This window comes from Pocillopora verrucosa, chromosome 7 (genome assembly GCF_036669915.1).
Source record: "Pocillopora verrucosa isolate sample1 chromosome 7, ASM3666991v2, whole genome shotgun sequence".
Lineage (NCBI taxonomy): Eukaryota > Metazoa > Cnidaria > Anthozoa > Scleractinia > Pocilloporidae > Pocillopora > Pocillopora verrucosa.
In genome coordinates, this window is record NC_089318.1 from 24,702 (window position 1) to 45,179 (window position 20,478).

General features: G+C 38.6%; 2 protein-coding genes across 4 annotated transcripts; both read right to left on the bottom strand.

The window, feature by feature from the left end:
• Positions 1–397: 397 nt before the first annotated feature.
• On the bottom strand, positions 398–9,554 carry LOC131775844 (DNA ligase 1-like). Of its 3 annotated transcripts, XM_066169458.1 has the most exons (12): positions 9,529–9,554; positions 9,206–9,265; positions 8,653–8,768; positions 7,529–7,608; positions 6,894–6,986; positions 6,520–6,607; positions 6,252–6,291; positions 5,573–5,689; positions 5,017–5,142; positions 4,298–4,333; positions 2,212–2,272; positions 398–2,026 (listed from the first exon to the last, which is right to left on the bottom strand). In XM_066169458.1, the coding sequence occupies exons 4-12, from the start codon at positions 7,596–7,598 to the stop codon at positions 1,749–1,751; spliced, it is 909 nt and encodes a 302-aa protein (XP_066025555.1). In that variant the 5' UTR covers positions 7,599–7,608; positions 8,653–8,768; positions 9,206–9,265; positions 9,529–9,554; the 3' UTR covers positions 398–1,748. The 3 variants fall into 3 exon arrangements, with proteins under 3 accessions (XP_066025555.1, XP_066025554.1, XP_066025553.1); XM_066169457.1 differs by lacking the exon at positions 9,529–9,554 and having other exon boundaries at positions 9,206–9,391; XM_066169456.1 differs by lacking the exons at positions 398–2,026; positions 2,212–2,272; positions 5,017–5,142; ... (6 more) ...; positions 9,206–9,265; positions 9,529–9,554 and adding an exon at positions 2,315–3,978 and having other exon boundaries at positions 4,298–4,569.
• A 5,404-nt stretch (positions 9,555–14,958) lies between these two features.
• Positions 14,959–18,903, bottom strand: LOC131798328 (RING finger protein 151-like). Its single transcript, XM_066169520.1, has 5 exons — positions 18,827–18,903; positions 17,919–18,398; positions 16,213–16,393; positions 15,436–15,647; positions 14,959–15,124 (listed from the first exon to the last, which is right to left on the bottom strand). Exons 1-5 carry the CDS (start codon positions 18,901–18,903, stop codon positions 14,959–14,961), a joined length of 1,116 nt encoding a protein of 371 aa, XP_066025617.1.
• Positions 18,904–20,478: the final 1,575 nt, after the last annotated feature.

Below are 20,478 nucleotides of genomic sequence, written 5' to 3' on the forward strand. Positions count from 1 at the left end.
GACGCGACTGGTTAATGAATGAAAGTTTGGATTAACGGACTTAAGCAAAAATTTGAGTTCGCTGCCACTATAAAAAAATCTCGGGAAGCAGGCGAATGTAAAAATTGAAATGTTAACTATTCGGTATCAGTTTTCTTACGACACCGTTATCGAGCTCATTGTAATGCAGGAACTAGCTAAGAACGCTTTCTTACACTTGTGTATCGCCCATAAATGGGTTCTCTATTCTTTCTTATTTCGTGGCTGCTAAACTACTGAAAATTACGAAACTTCGTGACCAGATGATGACGCAACTTTTTTGGGTCTTAACCTCTCTTCCCCTCAGCCCCTTCCCCGTTAATATGAGAATAATCCAGAATATTTAAAAGAGATATGGTAAGGGATGGGACATTCATTTTATTGTTGAAACAGGTGTATGTTAGTGTCTAACAAAATGCTCTCCTCCTTTGACGTTCCCTTTCTACCACATATTTAAAGATAACTTTCAACATGCCATTGTAAAGTGCACATGTTATTTGCAAAATTTATTAAAATTCATAATTGATAAATACGCATGATTACCAGCTGATTAATCATAACCACTAAATACTTAATGGATAAAAAAACATGAACATAATTAGAATACAAACTATTTTAAACACTTGCATTAATTTTTTAACCCTCTAACCCCTAGAAGGGATAAACATGAAACTTCTCCCCAGAATATCCTTACATTATCCAACAAATAGGTAATGAGAATACTCATGTTTATCAGGTAGAAATTGTCATCTTGATCCAATACCCAATTTGCATAAGCTATCTACAAGGAATTGTGTAGCAGCTTGAGGGGACAATTAAGAAACAGTTTCAAAAGATTGAGAGTTAACTTTTAATTAACAACTGCCCTACATCTGTTGAATGTGATACAGCACAACAACAATAATTTATATTTTTCTTTGATCAAAATTTATAAACATGCATGATTACTTAGTGAGTAATTATAACCACTAAATACTTAATGAATAACAAACATTAACATAATTAAACAACAAACTAGTTTAAAAACTTGCATTCATTTTTTCACCCTTTGACTCCTAGAAGTGATTAACCCTTTAAATCCCAGATTGAATTTTTAATTCTCCTTACTATCAACCATACAATTCTTATGATGTTAGGTCAGAGAATTTAGTATTGATCAACTAATTAACCCAAAATTGATATTCTTCTTTGGTCTCTTCACTTATCTGGTTGATATTGTATTAATATTGTAGGGAGAAATTCTGTCTGGGTCACTCGTGGCAGTTAAAAGGTTAACAACTTCTTCCCATAAAATCCTTATGTTATCCAACAAATAGGTAACAAGAATACTCAAATTTATAAACATGCATGATTACTTACTGAGTAATCATAACCACTAAATACTTAATGAATAACAAACATTCACATAATAAAATTACAAACTAGTTTAACCCTTTAACTCCCAAGATCTGATTGTTAATCCTCCCCTGTAGCTGCTACACATTTCCTTGTGAATTAGTTATGAGAACTTGGTGCTAGATCAAGATAGCAGCTTCTACCTGATAAGTTTTAATATTCTCTTTACCTGTTTGCTGGAGAATGTATGGATATTGTAGGTAGAAGTTTTATGTGAATCACCACCGGGAGTTAAAGGGTTAAAAACTTCCATTAATTTTTTTCACCCTTTAACTTCTATAAGTGATTAAGAAGTAACTTCTCCCCATAATATCCTTACATTATCCAACATCTGACTACTTCTTCAACTTCTTCCTTTGGCAGCCAGTTCTTTTTTCTCTTTTTTTCTTTTCCCCTTTGGCATTGATTTCCTTTATTTCTTCTTTTTCTACCTTTTCTCCTTCCTCACCTTCCATGCTGGCATCTTCTCTTCTACATTCTCCATCTTTATCTACTCTTGCGTCCTTTTTCTCTTCGCTCTTTTGCTTCTTCTTTTCTCTTTTCTCTTTCCTTTCCTTTTTTCTTCTTTTTTCCATTCTTCTTTCCTTTTTATAATGGTCTTGGTGGTCTTCATCTGTCAGTAAAAGTGATGATGGTTTAATCCCTTTAACAATCAACTCAGGCATTGGTAATGGATTTTACCACCACGTCATTATTGAGGTGATGCAATAAAGAGCATTTTAAGTCTTCTAAGATAATAATTTTGTTCACAAGTTTTGCTAGAAAACCTACCATAAACCTCATAAAGACAATTCTTACCCTCGACTGTCGTTTGCAGGATTTCCTGTTTGCCTAGTGGCACATTTCCCTTGAAGCAAACCTGCAAAGAAATGAAGGGAAGGGAAGTATGCTGCACAAAATGGATAACATGGTGATGAATAATTCAGCTTATAAGGAAATTCATCTGTACAGCATACCTCCCTCAAACATTTCCACTAGAGTAGATACCATTTGCATTGTCTTGCATGTTAATGTTAATGTTATTGTTAGCTTTTATAACAGTGTTACGCAAGTCAATGCCAATGTGTCATCTTCCATAGGGAATGGTGTATCAAAATTACTCTAGGGGAATTCCCTGCCACTCAAAACAAACATACTTAATAAATCCCTTTCTTCTTAAATTTTCATACCTACCATGCAGCTCATTCAAGTATCTCTGGGAGCACTTGATAATAATTGCGTTGAAGGAATTAATGAAATTCAATAACTAAAAGAGAATTTCCCTGTGAGCCTTTTCCCTGTCAAAGGGGAAAAGTCTGGGCAAACTCTCTGATTGTCTTGTCTCTACAAGAGCCTATTCATTCACCAGAAGGGGGAACATTCTTGCCAATCTTATAGTCAGGAGTGAAACAGTCTTTGTCAGTCTCACCCAGGTGTTACGGCACTAAGGCCTCATCCCTGGTCAAGAGAACAGTCTTGTCCATCTCCCCCAAGTGTCGCGGCACTAAGGCCTCGTCCCTGGTCAGGAGAACAGTCTTGTCAATCTCCCCCAAGTGTCGCGGCACTAAGGCCTCGTCCCTGGTCAGGAGAACAGTCTTGTCAATCTCCCCCAAGTGTCGCGGCACTAAGGCCTCGTCCCTGGTCAGGAGAACAGTCTTGTCCATCTCCCCCAAGTGTCGCGGCACTAGGGCCTCGTCCCTGGTCAGGAGAAGAACAGTCTTGTCAGTCTCCCCCAAGTGTCGCGGCACTAAGGCCTCGTCCCTGGTCAGGAGAACAGTATTGTCAATCTCCCCCAAGTGTCGCGGCACTGAGGCCTCGTCCCTGGTCAGGAGAACAGTATTGTCCATCTCCCCCAAGTGTCGCGGCACTAGGGCCTCGTCCCTGGTCAGGAGAAGAACAGTCTTGTCAGTCTCCCCCAAGTGTCGCGGCACTAAGGCCTCGTCCCTGGTCAGGAGAACAGTATTGTCAATCTCCCCCAAGTGTCGCGGCACTGAGGCCTCGTCCCTGGTCAGGAGAACAGTATTGTCCATCTCCCCCAAGTGTCGCGGCACTAAGGCCTCGTCCCTGGTCAGGAGAACAGTCTTGTCCATCTCCCCCAAGTGTCGCGGCACTGAGGCCTCGTCCCTGGTCAGGAGAACAGTATTGTCAGTCTCCCCCAAGTGTCGCGGCACAAAGGCCTCGTCCCTGGTCAGGAGAAGAACAGTCCAGTCAGTCTCCCCCAAGTGTCGCGGCACTAAGGCCTCGTCCCTGGTCAGGAGAACAGTATTGTTCATCTCCCCCAAGTGTCGCGGCACTGAGGCCTCGTCCCTGGTCAGGAGAAGAACAGTCTTGTCAGTCTCCCCCAAGTGTCGCGGCACTAAGGCCTCGTCCCTGGTCAGGAGAACAGTCTTGTCCATCTCCCCCAAGTGTCGCGGCACTGAGGCCTCGTCCCTGGTCAGGAGAAGAACGGTCTTGTCAGTCTCCCCCAAGTGTCACGGCACTAAGGCCTCATCCCTGGTCAGGAGAATAGTCTTGTCCCTATCCCCCAACAAGTGTCGTGGCAGTAAGGCATTATCCCTGGTCGGGAAACCGGCCTTGTCAGTCTCCCTTGAGTGTGTTGTGGTTTAGGAGAGAAACAATAGTCATTTGTCAAGTGTAAGGTTTTGTTTGTCTGCCTAAGTTGTTGGATTTGCAAGATTTCCCTTTCCAGGAGAAAATGACAAATCAATTTTTAATTGTGAGGATTTATTTAAATGTTGTCAGGTGATGCTTATCTTGTTCCAGCATGTAATCAATAATAAATTCCAACCTAAGCCCTTAAATGCAGTCAGGTAATGCTTATCTTGTTCCAGCATGTAATTAATAATAAATTCCAAACTAAGCTCTTAATTGAGAACACAGTGTAAAACCAAAAAAGATTCCCTACCTGGTCATCTAGGAGAGCCTTGGCTTCCTCTGGATCCTAAATAGATTTGTGAAGATGTAATTGATATGTTACTGCTGAAATGATTGTTTCGTCTATTAAACCATCTAGCAAAACACCATTTGAAGTATAGGCACTAATTGAATATCGTGTACTGTAATTGAAATTGCGGAGAATACATATTATTCCTAAGTAAAACGTTCGTTTCCTCAGATTGCTCATGCCCAAATTTTCTTCTTTTCTCGTGAAGTTGCAAAGCATCTCGAAGTTGTCGAGCCATGTTACATAATGTGTGGAATATATGAAGTAAGATATGCGTTGTGCCGTATACATGACAAAGAAGATGAAAGATAACTGCTTTTCACAGCTACAATAACAGTAGTGGCCTTTACTGGAGTTTTGTTGTGTCTTTACGGACGCTAACAGCCTTTGAAACGTTTGATAAATAACTTCGTGACGGTTCTGTACCGTGGAAAGAGGTGTAAGATCGCCCAGCACCAATCAAGAATTTCGGAATTTTTTACTCTGATAAATCGAAAAAGACAAGGTACGTTGTTTTAACTGAAGTAAAATTAAAGAACTTAATTAAATCAACGGGTTTATTTATTTTTCTTAAAGGTTTTGGCGGCTGCAATAATATTTTATTGTCTTATGATGTTATTTCAGTAACAAAGAGGGGAGAATTTGAACCCTACTGGGACTCCTGTTGTGTATGTACGTACCCTCTCGCAGATATCTAGCACCTCCTTGCCCAGAAGGGGATCTTGGTGTTTGACCACGTGCTTTTGTCTCTGCAGAGTAAAATTTAGGGGCACATTCTGTTGTGACCCTGCCCAGTCATACACCTCCTGTTAAGAGATAAAGTTCTTTAAAAAATGTCTCTAATGCGAATTGTAACTAGGAAAAATACAAAATAGCATGCAGTGGGCGGGTGCTCCTTTCATTTGGAAAGTGGGTTGCCTTTTAAACTAGAATTAGGGGTCTGGAGCAGCTTTTTTCTTGTCATGTATTGAGGGTACTTCAAATATTCAGTTAAACTGTAAATCAATATAATTCAGTTTTGTTTCCTCTGATCAGGAAGTATTTGTCAATGAAAAGAGGAGATTAATATTTCTAAGTAAGTGACCATGTACATATATAAAATATCTAAATATCTTGAATAAAATGTTTTATTGTAAATCCCTAGAAGAGAGAGATGGAAACATTGTGTTTATCATTCCAATAATTGATCATAAATGTATTCATATTAACCACTCATACACAAGTTACTGTAAATACCTGGAAAAGAGCAGTTGCTTTGAATTTGCGTTTCAGTCGGGTACTGCCATACCGTAGGATTATTGTAATGCCCTCTTTGTCCTCAGGCAGTACCCGCTGACCCCTTACCTCTCTTAACTATGAAATTAAAAGGGAAAAACATTTCTTATGTTTTGTTCTGCTGAACTTCGTTGACTTCATTCCAAGTAGAGAGGAGGGGGAATTAAAACACCAAAGAAGTCTGTCGGCCAGAAAATAACTGCAGCAATTATCTAGTAATTTTGAGAGGTTACCTTTACAAGCATTGCTGGAGCTATCTATGGAGTCGTTCTTTTGATTCCAATATTCTCTATTCATAGTGATGTAAACTTTTTACCTAATGTTATAGAAAGATTTTTTTCTTTCTTTTATCTCCTGGTTGGTCTTGTAGTATGTAGGCAATATTGGAAATTATTGTTTTTAAAAAATGAAAAGTTTTGCTCCTACTCATCACCAAAGACACTAGCCTGACATTAAATATTTGATGAATACTCCAGGACATACTTCTCTATGTTCATTGGCCTGGTTTTTCTGTTGACATAAACTTATACTTTTATCATTCATCAAGGTCAAAACTTTATGAATTGGCTTTAGTGGAACGCAACATATTGTAAGGATATGTTAGAGACATTTTAGAGGTATGTAATATTATACTATTCACCTCCATATCCATCTTAGTGGTTTGATCCTCCTTTTTATTGCTGACAGAAAAATATAGAACAATTTGCCTCAGTTAGGTACACTTTGAAACCTGGACTGTAAAAGTGGTACATGTAGCATGTTTTTTCTGAAAGTAAGTTAGGTGCTACAAGCAAATTTGGGCCACTGTTTGATTTAATATGGTTCTCTATGACTCGTATATGAGTCATGACAAGTGTCTACTTTATGGGATTAATAATAAAGGAATTTTGTTGAGCTGATTATCTTACCATTTCTTCTTTAAATTCAGAAGGGCCAATTGGCCCTGCTGAATGCAATCTTCAATGTCACCCATGTTGATGTTGGCAAGGGTCTGGCCTAAACAAAACAAGTTATGAACTTTCAAGGAAGAGTGTCTTTCAACATTGCAACTTTTGGTGTTGGCAAGGAAGGTAATCTCAACTACTGCAAAAGATGTTTCCTCTTTTTCCTTGCCAATATCTTGTGTATCATTTTCATCCTTCTGTCAAGTGCATATTGTATTTTCATTGTGATTGCATGATTGAAAGGGTAAGTGCTGTACTGTGTATGTTTGAAAAGTGCAGATTACAGAAAATGGTAAATAATGTATGTATGAAGGTTACTCTAAAATATGAAAACCTACCTGAAAAACGTTCAACCAGGACTGGCCTGCCAGAGGTTGGTGCCAGGAAAAAAATCTGACTCTGGTCATTATTTAGGCCAAACTTTGATATCACTGAAAAAAGAAAGATTTTTACGAAACTCTCTATGATAAAATAGTAGTATCCATCTGCAATTGATGTAAACTACTTGAACAATAAATAACTTGAGAGAAAAATTTTTTAATCAGCTTTGAATGGTAAATCTTTGAGTGAAGTTGTTGGTGATAATATATCAAAACATAGTATACTCGCCACAATGAACAACACCAACTCTTTTTACAGTATATCATTATTGTTCTATTTTATTACATTTACCATAGTATCCAATTTTAAAATGTTTTAACGATGACAACTTTCCAGTAAAACACAATGTAGTTATGTGCAGCTGAGTGCTGCAGAGGGCATCCATTATCTGTAAGGTCTATAATTACTGAAGGGAACCTTTTTTACCTGTCATACTTTTATCATGTTTGTGTGTAAATGTATGGACAATGATCAGATGAAAGCTGACTAAACGGAGAATTTTTCTGGCTTTCTTCTTGAATTGCTATACTGCTTAATTCTCTTCAGTGTACACCATCTATACCAAGAATCAGCTTTGGGATAATTGATTTACCTCTTCTCCCACTTGCACTCTCCATACATGCCATCCAGTAGTACAGATCAACTGATAATGTTTGGAGCATGCTACAAATTCTGCAGATAGTTAAAAATAGAAACAAAACTGATTACTTTTAAGGATTTGTTGACAAATGGGAATTATTCTCACTTTGATAACCTGAGTATGGAATTTGATATAAGTTGGAAAATTGTAAAACATGTGCATACTCTAGTTGTTGGAGTGTTGTGTCATGTCATGTTTAGTAACATAATGCTATGACTTCTGGAAATGGCTGATATATGACCTGTCTCAGTTTCTGACCAGGAATCCCTTAGCCTTTATTTGAATTTCTAGTACTAGGCAATGAAATTTGAACTTCAAGGTAATGCTGTCTTAATAACTACACTGTAGCTGTACAGGCACAAGATCCTAATTTTATAACAACAAACAGCAAGCAGCTAACCTTCGCACAGGATCAAAATCATCGCCCAGTTTTATGATAATTAGTGTAAACATTTTAAAATCTCTCTTTGCCTGGTAGCATATCTGCAAAAAAGCAAGCAAGAGAAGCATTTGATTGAGGAAAATTTGGTTTTTTCAGAGAAATCTACTTTTCCAGTTCTTTAACAGAATTGAAATGTGTTTGGAAGGAGAGTTTGATTTGAAATTTCTTTGTAATGATAGTGGTCCTTGTTGCAAATGCTATTAAGAATGCAGAGGAAGGGGTTGTTGCTGGACAATTTATTTTTGGGTATTCTTTGGGGTGTTTTGATTGGGTAGGAGCTTAATGGAAACCTGTTGAAAGCCAAATCACTAAAATTTAAGTCCTATTTCTTCTTTTCCCTCCCTCAGTGAAAGGGAAATTGAAGCATTACTTAGAGCTTTATGTAGTTTCACTCAAATACCTTGTATGCTTAGAGTAGGGAGCCCCTATAACCACATTAGTCGCAACTCTAACATGCACACTAGGTTTTGTAGTTATGGTGTAGCACTTTTCTGTAGCCACATGCAAAGGAAGTGGACAAAAATGTACATGTATGGAACCTTCCACACATATCTTTGCATTTTTCGCATATGTTTAGCACACTAGTTAGACACAGACTTCCATGTATAGTGGAGCTATAATATTCAATACTAGCCTCTTCAAAGGTGAGATTTAAGAAGACAGGTAGGGACTCCAGCACAGCATAGTTTTGGTAAAGTTCCCTCTCACATAGAAGTACCTCCTCCACCCTGTCCAGTCTCCCTAATGCCACTAGGGAAGCAAATAATCAACACAATTGAATTTGTTAAGTGGTACACATGAAAGAAAGACATTAAGCTTCAGTGGTCTTAAATTCCTTTATGAATACTGTGACTCAACTCTACAACTACAGTGTGCAAAGAAAGTTATGTATGATAGCCCAGGAACAGTGGATTTTCTGATTAGGCTAGTGAATTCTTACTCTCACTTGCCCAATGGATAGGCAGATTTTTTCAAGATTCATTCAAATCACATCATTTTGGGCCAGTAAAAATCACTCAAGGGCCAGTACCATGCTAGTCATGGCTTGCCCTTCAGGGCAAGTAGTAAAGCCCACTCTCTTTACAATCTGAACTACATGAAAAAAAATGAAGCCTGGCAAACTACTGTAAAACCTGTGTTGAAGCATGCATCCTGTGTATCCAATCTACCTTTACAATTAATGGTACCTTTTCCGAGGTTTTGACGAACAGCTCCCACTGGGCTTAAGTCTTCTCGAAGGACACCAACTACATTTAAATGTTTTCCCATTAGAACATTGAATTTGACCATGATTGATGTATTGTACTGTAAATAATTGTCACCATAAAGCCAGTGCAGCAATCAGTGATAGTAAAGATGATATACCAATAAAAATCAAAATATTTATACTAATCCACAAATAAAGTCTGGTTAATATGGCACACATATATAATGATGGTACAATTTATCTCCAATCATAATCTTCGCAATTAATCTTAACCAATCAATGGCAAGATATCACAGTTTTTACCTGTTTGAAGGGCATCTGTTCTGACTGAAAGAATAAGTGGGAAGAATGTTAAAATTGTAAATTTTCTTTGAACATAAAGAATTAAAAACAAATAATGACAACAACCCAGACGAGTGGGTTGTTGTATCAACTGGTAATACCTTGGGGTTGATCATCTGCAAGCCATAACATTTCAGGTAAATCATCATCTGTTGAAATGTATGAACATCAGCACAAATGAAAATTGCAATGGACAGTTTAACAAGGAAACAACCTCAACCATTACAGGTTGTTTAGTTTGATGTGATGTTTCGGTAAGGGATGTTTAAACAAGTTCTTGGTATCAGACCATGAGCATAATAGTTTTCATAAATCATTCATGACCTGGAATATGTTAGACAATTAAATTTAAGAAGCTGCAGCCTCAAAATGTTTACACCCACTTACCATCATGCATGGATTGCTGCAGTTGGTCATAATCTCTCATGATAATAAACATAAATATTGTTAAGGTGTATGCTGGATATCACTAATTAAAGAACTGCAATTCAAATCAATTGCGCTTGTATTTCTTCGGTACTGTTATTTTTTTTGTCCTTCGTAGTGTGTGTATGGAAAAAATATTCCTTACCTCCAATTTCTGAAGTGGATGATGTGGTGTTGGGGTGAGCCAATGGAGGAGCAAAGCTGGGCCGAGATGGATGAGGAGCGGGGTTAGGTTGGGCTAGTGGAGGATTGGGGTTAGGTTGGGTAAGTGGAATAGTGGGGTTGGGTTGGGCTAGTGGAGGGGTGTGGTTAGTTTGGGCTGGTGGATGGGTGGGGTTAGGTTGGGCTGGTGGAGGAGTTGGGTTCGTTGGGGCTAGTGGAGGATTGGAGTTAGGTTGGGAAAGTGGAGTGGCAGGGTTAGGTTGGGCTAGTGGAGGAGTGGGGCTACTTTGGGCCAGTGGAAGGGTGGAGTCAGGTTGGGCTAGTTGGGCTAGTGGAGGGGTGGGGTTAGTTTGGGCTAGTGAAGGAATGGGGTTAGGTTGGGTCGATGAAGGTACTGGAGTTGATACTATGGATGTCGAGGTATGTGAGGCTGAAATCAAGAATGAGATTCTTGTCACGAGGGGTCAATCACATATTGCAACTGAGGGACATTTTTCTTGACATAATTGTGAATTTCTGACTGATTGCCTTCAACATGGTCGTTGATTGCTTCGATAGTTTACCTAAATAGGAACATGTTTTCTTTGAAAGTTTTAATTTTTTTAGACAATGAGAGAGTTTAGAACAGTGCACAAATGTAACTTGCTAAAAATTCACAGCAGCAAGAAAACATCTGTACTGGTTTGCCAAGGGTCTATTGGTAACCAGTGAAATATTTTGAGAGTTGGGATATAAAATGTAGATGGGTTTCAAACTCTATAAGTTGCCAATTTTGAGGATAGATGTCAACAGTAGGGAACTATAACATGTGATGAAAAAAAATTTTTGGAAATGGGGAAGAGACAGCTTCCATGGCATGAAGTGGAGGACATGAGACCAAAAAGGTTCAGCGGAATGAAGAGGACTGAGAAAGAAAGACATCATGCTAATAGTTTGTTGTAATAAAATTTAAGTCACTTACCTGGATTTGGAAGCCACAGGAAAATTTTCTTTTTCCTTGATCCTCCGAATAATTCCAGTAGCTTCACACCATCTTGGAGGCCAGTCGCAACCTTCGACATGGCATGCCCTCTACAGTATGATGCGAATAACTCTAACCTAGAGTAAGGAAATATTAGGTATTAGTATCACCAATCATAACAATTCATTATATTGTAATTTTGAATTGATTTCCCTCATTTTACTGGAAATTTTCTTAAAACATGGCACTTGCAGAAATTACATATAGGTGGCATTTGTTAGAGAAAGGTAAAGACACTAGAACATACTGTAATCATAGGGGCCAATATTCTTAAAAGACCAGTGTGAAATTTACATTTTATCTGGAAGGGTAACAAATGACAGGATAAATTTTTTTTTTCCTCCTGGAAAAGTTTGGTTTTCACTCTTCAAACCTCTTCATCAAAGTTTATGATAACAGTATTAAAAAGCAAGTTAAGAATGACTGGTTATTTTCAATGATTGTGCAAGCATTGAAATAGCTGAGTAAGCGCGTCTACTATTTAGCAGAGTACATCCGGCGTTCCAAGGTATCACAGAAGGAAAATTAGCGCATGAGCGGAAATAACATACAAACTAATGACTTGGGTTACATAATTTACTTTTAAAATTTTTATCATTAAGCGGAAAGGGAGCTTTTAAACGCCTGAACTGTTGACAAGATTAGTTTATTTGACGTTCGTTTTTCATTGAGAACGTGGTCAACACATTGAATTCGAAAAGAGTTTCTGCCAACTGTGCGGTTACGCTCCGAACTAGAGCTTTTGAGCGAAGTGTTAGGGAACCTTTTTTTGGGGGACGTTATCTCCAAATTTCATGAAAATACATCGAAAGTCAGCCAAAAATGAAATCTTTAGAGTTTAAATCTCAAGCCAAAAGTGATTATGCGAGAAAAAGCGACGTCTCATCAATCCCGCACGTGCCTTCTACTCACAAATTATTTTCTGCTTTGTGTCTACCGAAGTGAATGAGGCACCAAATTATAACTTTAGAGGTTGACAGATTTTTAGTTTTTCTGTTTTATAGACAACCAAACGAAATTTGCGAGAAGACAAAAAGATTTATTAGGTTCATTAGAAATTAGATGGACAAGTAGAGTCCAATTCCACTTGAACAATTTAAATCGACTGAATTCAATTTTTTGTCGTATGGGAAATGTAGGACAATTATCAGTAAGTATCATCAACTCGACAGAAACTTCATATAGCGAATTTGTCCGAAGTAACTTACACCTTGAAGCGAACTGGTTCAGAAGAAGCGAGTGACAAGAGAAACAAGACTTACCCACCGAGGTCTTTTCCAACTAAAGAAGGAAAAGCGCCGCAAAGAAGATCGCCTATCTGAGAAGCGGTGTGGTTTTTTGTAAAGGCAATGTCCATCACCCGCCTGGCATTTATAAGCCGACTCATTTCTGCGTTCACAGGAACAGCAGTCCTCTTCTTTTCCAATAACACCACGGTCCTCTGAAAAGCACGCTTGCTGTAGCTCATAATGTAGCTTTACAGTGAATGTTACTAAAGCAAGAAAACACAATGTAAGGACTGCAGCTGCACGCGCCTACTGAATCGTTAAAAGAACCCCACCGAACAAGAAAACTGAAGCCCTTTATCGATCGGTTGATCAATAACTAACTATTCATAAACAATTTTCTCACCTTCAAGTTTACACGAATCAACAACGAAACGGTGAAAAAAATCAAATCTTGACGCGGCGGATTTCAGTCATAGAAAAGGCGGATAGAGGACACCCCTAAAACAAAAACACTCGCTTAAATTACGGCAAATGGGGAACGAAATCCAGTGTAAATCTGTTACTAATATGTAAATTGAGACGACGCGCGATCACACCTATATTCGACAACTCAAAATAAATGATAACGAACAGACATAATAAATACTGACCAATCTGTATTTTAAGTCCATCTTGGTAGATGTAAAAAAGAAAGGAAACATTTAAGCGTCCTAGCAGTCGTTAATTCCCAAACGATCGCGCACGAAAGCAAACTCCACCACCCCCTCCGAGTGAACGCTAACCACGTCACAGCGATGACTCCCGAGGTGTGCAAGGGCGTTAATACGCATTAATGTGAAATATGTTTCACCAAACCAGAACAAGGCTGGAGCTGTTTCTATTAGCAGTAGTGTTTTATCAGAATTCTTTCAACAAGAATATAACATGGCTTTACGTCAGTATACGGCCTTAAAGCAAGGTCCTGTATTGAATGTTATCCATTAGCTACAGAACAGGAATCTTCTCGCCAATCCACTTCGCTGCGCACAGTGTAATAACGCAATGGATGTAAAAGAAAGAAACGATGACCACGTGGAAGGTTTTCACTGGCGAGCCAACAAGACTTCGCTTTAAATATACTATTTAGAACAGAACGGATTGAAGAAGTAACTTTATTAGCTGAAGTGACATCGGAATAGGCGGTCGTTTCAGGGTAAAATATTGCGGCAACAGTATGAGCAAACAATGAGCAAACACCTCGAAACAAGTAAAAATTCGCGGATTCAGTAATACGTGTTAACGCTTACTGGTGATAACTTTCTTATCGTGCGCGTGGAAGAGTGTTTCGATTTTTTCATTTGCAGTCAATCCTAGAAACTGCACAATTTTTTCCACTGATCTAGTTATTGAGTTTATAGTACGCGGGATTGAAATAAATTTACTGGCATTTTCATACAAAAAAGCCACATGGAGGGTGAGATGAGAGATCACGCTCTTACAATTAACTAGAAAAAAAAAATCATTTTTCGTGCCTGTGTCTGCTAAACTTTTCCAGAGCGGACGTTCTCCTTTTTCCGGTTTTTGTTGAGCACGCGGCACACCAAAGAGAAAGTGCAATTTTTTTTTAATCCAAAAGCTAAATAGGTCCTCCTGGTAAGTATGGCTCATTTCAAACAAATCAAATTCTGATGAATACCACACTAGCAATTTTACTTCGGTAAGCCTGCATTTCTAAAAGAACGTTTCTTTCTTTCTGTCTTTCTTTCTTTGCAAAAACTATTGCCAAATTTTATTTTTCTGTCGACTCAAAGTTGGAGCAAGTAATAATTTCGATGTGGTTAAATAAAACTAACCATGGTCCTTGGTTTCTATAGCCAAAACAATGGAACAAAAACATGTTCACAACTCCTTCGAAAAGCATATTGTTGATTTTTTTTTTAATGTTATCTTTAAATATGTGGTAGAAAGGGAACGTCAAGGAAGGAGAGCATTTGTTAGACACTAACTTACACCTGTTTCAACAATAAAATGAATGTCCCATCTCTTACCATATCTCTTTTAAATATTCTGGATTATTCTCGTATTAACGGGGGAGGGGTTGAGGGGAAGAGAGGTTAGACCCAAAAAAGTTGCGTCGTCATCTGGTCACGAAGTTTCGTAATTTTCGGTAGTTTAGCAGCCACGAAATAAGAAAGAATAGAAACCCATTTATGGGCGATACACAAGTGTAAGAAAGCGTTCTTACCTAGTTCCTGTATTACAATGAGCTCGATAACGGTGTCATAAGAAAACTGATACCGAATAGTTAACGTCCACTTTTCCGCCTCTGAATTCATTTTTGTAGCGATTTACGGTTATCCGTGAAACAAGAGCAGTTAGTATTTGCAACTTATTCAGACCTTTATTGAAAAACACAACATACTTAAAACTTTACAAAAAGTTTCTTTTCAAAGAAAAACCAATTTGGAGTTTCAGTGAAAAGTATCGTAAAAAAGTACAGCCAACCTCGTTGTTGGAATCCTAATTCTTCAAATATTTTGGGCGAATAATCAACTACTAAAAACCTGAAGTGAGCTATACGTGGCCGTAGATGCCTACTGTTATTTTAAATTCCAAATCCTGGTCATTCGGGTGCTGTCCGAAGTCGACGTCCATACTGACAACACCCCCTTCGTCTACAAGCGTTGGACGGGGTGTTTCAACCACTTTCTGCACCCCCTCCTCTTTAAGTAATGCAATTCTGAAAAAAAAAATTAAGTAAGGAACTGTTGAATCAGCTCTGATTAATTTTTGAAATATTCCTCAACTTATTAAGCTTGCCACAGCTAAAGTGCAACTGGCTCGTAATGCCATTTAGTTTGCTATCAATTATGAAAAAAAAAAAAAAGAAAAGCCGCTATCGATAGCCAATCGCAAGAGAGAAAAGTACCGCTAACAGACAACATCGAATCTAGATCGTGAAACGGAGTTTTTTTTGGAAATGGATGAGTTCTATTTTTTTACTTACATCAAATGTGGCCTAAGCCTTCACCAACATTAACCTGTCCCTACCTTAAACTGATCGTGAGTGGCATCGATGAGACCAGCTGCTCCAACATAAACTTCTGAGGAGTCGAATTTCTCGCCCAAATGAATCTCAACGTACTTCTTTCTACGTTGAAGAAGGGACTTGCGGCATCTTTGCCATCAGCCAGGTCGGACATTTTAACGGCCCAACGAAAACTCTTTCTTATTTTTAAAACTTTGTGTACTGTTTCATCAGCCTAAAAAAAGTCAGCAAGGTATAAGTCAGTATACAGTCAAATGTCTCCTCAAAACGCTCCGCGTACTCATCGCGCAGAAGCCGCGACACACCCAGGTACCTTTTAATTCCATCTGCGGTAAATTTGAACCGTCCTCCAAGAAAAGAGAGCGAAAAAATAGAGAAAATGGCTATAAATCGCCCACTTGCGATTAGAAAAAAAACAATAGCGCGCAAGCCACTGCAACTAAGCAGTGAAATTGACAACTGCACTGACTATACTGCCTTTCGCAAGCTTTACAATTGACAGAATTCGGAAACGTAACCATTGGCAACGTTTATCACACCAGGTAAATCGTAACACTCTTCGTTTGCTGCAGTAACAGAAACAACAAGATCTTCTTAAAAATTTAGATTTTTGCCATGTAGACCATTGAGGAAAAAAGAGCGGCAGCCATGATACAGAAGAATAAACTGAAACTATAACTGTTACACTATATCAAGGTAAACATCTGTAGCAGCTTGTTCCGATGAAATTTCTCGCAGAGAATTCATCTACTTTATACAATCGGACGAACGTCACCCACCTGATCAAATATTATTCCTCTTAGCCTCTCCACCTCTTGCTTCAGCAGCACCTGGTGACTTTCTTGGTACTGTTTATCGTGTTCCGCCTCCTCTTCAAGCGCGTAAAAATTGTGGCACCCCTTTACTGTACATTTTACCACACGTTGTGGACAATCGCCAAGGTGCAGGTGGATGTGCGATCTGTAAACATGAACAAATGAGTTAAATGCATCAATAAAGACTTTGAACAAACAGTCTGCTCAACTAAATATCAAGCCATTACAGTTACAAGATTGGGTAGTAATCCTTTTCTTAGTGTTCATACATTGTAAAGCAGACAAGCGATGCACCACAATAAAATCATCATCGCGCGGATTTTTTTTTGATAACACATCAAATTCCAGAAGAAGTAAACAAAGAAATGACCAGGAACTTGAGTTGTGTTGTCAAATAATGCAATCGTCACCCGAAAAAAAAAACTTACAGACTAAACAAAGAAGACCTCGACTACAAAGAAATCTATCATATAGTCAGAATTAAAATATGTTTGAGAAGCGAACCTAAAAGCTTTGTTCCTTTCTAACAACAAAGGGAAGCGTATTTCGTTTCTATAACAAAAATAAAGCACATGGACGTTGCGTAAGCTGCTCCAAACCGTAATAAATAAATTTCGATTATCGTGTGCTACGATTTAGTAAAAAGTCAAGCGAGTAACATGCAAATAAAGTTCTGCTGTATCTATTTGCGAACTTCGTAACAAATAACTTACTACCTTGCGTATGGTAAGTGTGGTTTTTTTTTTAACAATATTCTATTGTTTAAGCTTGTGACTGTTTTTTTTTTAACAATAGTAGTCTGATAGTATCATTTCCCTTTCGGTGTAGGACTCAGTTCACTTTAGAACTACTTAACGATTTTTCTCGCTAGTTTAAAACTACGGTTATCAGGGATCGATAGTTCTCTCTGGTTTAACGCTTTAATAATTCGCAATCTTAGGTTGAGTGAAGTAAGCGACGTTTCTGAACAGCTGAGTGCCAATCTACTAGCGGGTTGGGAACGAAACGATTCCCACTGGGTACGAATCAACAGAGTACGAAAGGCCTGTGTGCTGCATTTTGTTGCTATAGAAACGAACAACGCTTCCTTTTGTTGTAAGAAAGGAACAACGCTTTCCGAATCGTTACTCAAACATATCTCAGTTCTGAACAAACGATCGATTTCTGTGCAGTCGAAGTCTTCATGGCAATGTCATAAACAAAGATAAAGTTTCTCAAGCCTTTAACGAAAAGTCTGTGGTACGAAACGAGTGAAAAAAAAAAAACCGCTTCATTTTGTTGTTAGAAACGAACAATGCTTTTAGAATCTTCATGGTGTTGTCGGAAACAAATGGCGCTTTAATAAAAAAGATTTCTCGTTTAATTGTCTAATTACAGTCTGAAAATCTGATCTTTTAAATTATTTGATTCTACGGCCGCCGACTTTTTTCGGGCAACACGACACAGGTTCCGGGCGTCATGACTTCGGGCGACTCGACCGTAAACCATTCAGATCTATCGCTTAACCGTTTCAACTGTTTCTATCAATTACTTTCTATCGCTTTATGCATCGACTTAAATTTGCTGTTAGTTTCGGATCTCGAATTACGTTTGTAAGTGTGTCTTACTGTCTAGTTTGGGTAACCTTAACTAGAAATGCATCGAGTGCCTCGGCTGTCAAACAAACTTACCTTGGTAACTGTTCTCCACACTGAAGGGGGCAGGGCCGTGGAATTTCTCGGCAGTTGTCCTCGTGGCTAGCAAGTGTCGATCTCTCCACTCCTATGTGGCAATGAAAGCAAGGGACTTTTTCAAAGGGGCAGGATGCTATGTGCAGGTTCAGCGCATACCTCTCTGGTTTAACCAAGCAGCCACGAGGTCCATTGGGGCAGTCAATAACCATGAAGGGGCAAGTGTCCATGTGCGTTTCCTTCTCGCTATGCATTCCAACCCAGGAGCAGCCGACATTAGTGCAACGCACCTGGATTCTTCCAATCAAAGTGCTAACTGTTACGTTAACGTTTAACTTGTCCCCTTCGATGCTTGCTCGACAGAGCGGGCAGGTGCAAGGTCTCGAGCCAATGCTCTGTTTGGAGATCATCTCCAGAAGGCAGGTCTTACAAGCACTGTGCCCGCAAGGCATGGATACGGGCTGATTCATCAACTCCTTACTGGAATGAAACAGAACCGACAAAAAAATTGTAGTTTGTGCAAAAAAAAAAGTGCCAAAAATTTGAACTGCAATGCGTAACAAGTCAAAGCAAACGGTGCCATAGTCCAAAGATGAAATCGTTTGGAGTAGCCGAGAAATTTTGCAGGTAGCGTTTTTTCGTTGTTGAGAATTTTTGATAGTAGCTTTTTATTGTTGTTGTTGTTGTTCCAATTTGAATAACATCTTTCTTTAACAATATACTTGCCAGTCTACTTCAAGTTCTGGTGGGTTAGGTTCAAATAAAACTACAACGATTTGTGCCTTCATAGAGCGTTTCTCGTTAATTCCTTCCTCGCAATGTTCAATTTAACTCGAAATTGAAATGCCAAAACTCGAACACCGAATGACTCAGAACTCCAACTTCAAAAAGGAAAAAAGTAGCCTTACCATATCGGACATAGTAAGCTTTGGTCCAGGACATCTCCAGGCTCGGTTGCGACGTTAAAGGAACTTAGGCCAGACATTGTAGGTATAAATCGGAAAATCGACGTAAGGACTGCACACAGTAAATTTTCGTCACCGGAGCAAAATGAAAATGACACGTCAAGTAAGTTATGGATTCTTAATAAACCTTTACTTGGGATTCATCACCATGGTGATATAATGTCGCATTTCCGTTATGCCAATTAGCGCAAATGACCATGTCACGCCCCCGAGAATGAGATAATGCGAACAGTTTAGTAATAGCAGGTAGGAGATGAATAATTTTACTATTTTATTTAAGAAAATAACAAAAACATAGTTGTCTGACAAGCCTCTGAGGAAGCTACAAAAGGTGGTCATGAACAGAGAAGATGAGCTCGAGGTTTGGTTCAGCCAAATGAGGACTTTAACAACTCGAACAAAGATAGTTTCAAGTCAATGAACAATAAACAATTAACTTCAGTGACACATCCCTAAGAGAGTTTTATAGAGACAATTATACAATTGAAAATCAATAACATCATGTTTTAAGTAACTTTAAAAAAATTGACAATTTGAATCTTACATGTAAAACTGGTGGTTAGAGTTTAACATTAAAAATTTGGTTGTTGCAAGCTTTAATTCAATGTACAATGTAAAAATTTTAGACTTCTTCATCTGTGTTTAAAACCTAGATTGAGTAACAAAGTTTAAAAGAATCGTCCAACTGGTTGCATGAGGAAACCATTCAATAATTAATTGTTCTCTGTCCAAATGCTGTTTTAAAAAGTAGGATGTTTAGAAGGCGAGAGCTACGAGTTGTCCTGCGAGATATATCTCCTCTGTTTTCAAATAGTCTGGTGCATATGCAGTCATGAAATTTCAATCGGAACAACAAATTTTTCAACATCTCTTGGGCGGCGCTTAAAGTCTTATGAAATGCCAAAAAATAGTTATTAAAGCGGTCGACAAAGCCGGCGCTGTGGTCGTTTGGCGGGCCGACCTCAACAAAAGAGAAGCGTCAACTCTTTGAAACCTATTTTTATGCAAAACTTTAAAAAAATCTCACCTACAGAGAACAAAAACTGTCCAAAGCACTGTGACAACCTTCTAGCAAAACAAGAACTGCCACAAATTTAATCATCACAAATCTTCAAAAAGGGCGCATTTTTTTTCTTTTAACCAAAAAATCACAAACCCAACAACCCTGGTCGACCCATCGTTTAAGCCTGCAGTTGCCCCACCAAACAGATCTCTACCTATTTATACTCTGGGAAAAGAGAAATCACATGGAGACATATCAGTCTGGCCTAAGCTATGTAACCTTTTTTTTTAACTGAATGTAAAGCTTTGTCTCTGAGCAGATCTTTAGGCTTCCTGACCATGAAAAACAAACTAAGGATATAGGGATGACCAAGCTTGCATAACTTACACTCTTGTGGGAGTTTTGGGTGAAAGAACCGCGCGAATGAGCGGCGAAGTAACGGAGAGAATGTGAAGGAATAAACTAACGCTCGGCCGCATAAATCTTAATTGAACGAAAAACCATTCATTCACGCAAGCTATAGACATACAGAAGTCCTTTTCAATTCAAGAAGTCACCATTTCCACCCCCCTTCCCTCTACCCGCCTCCACC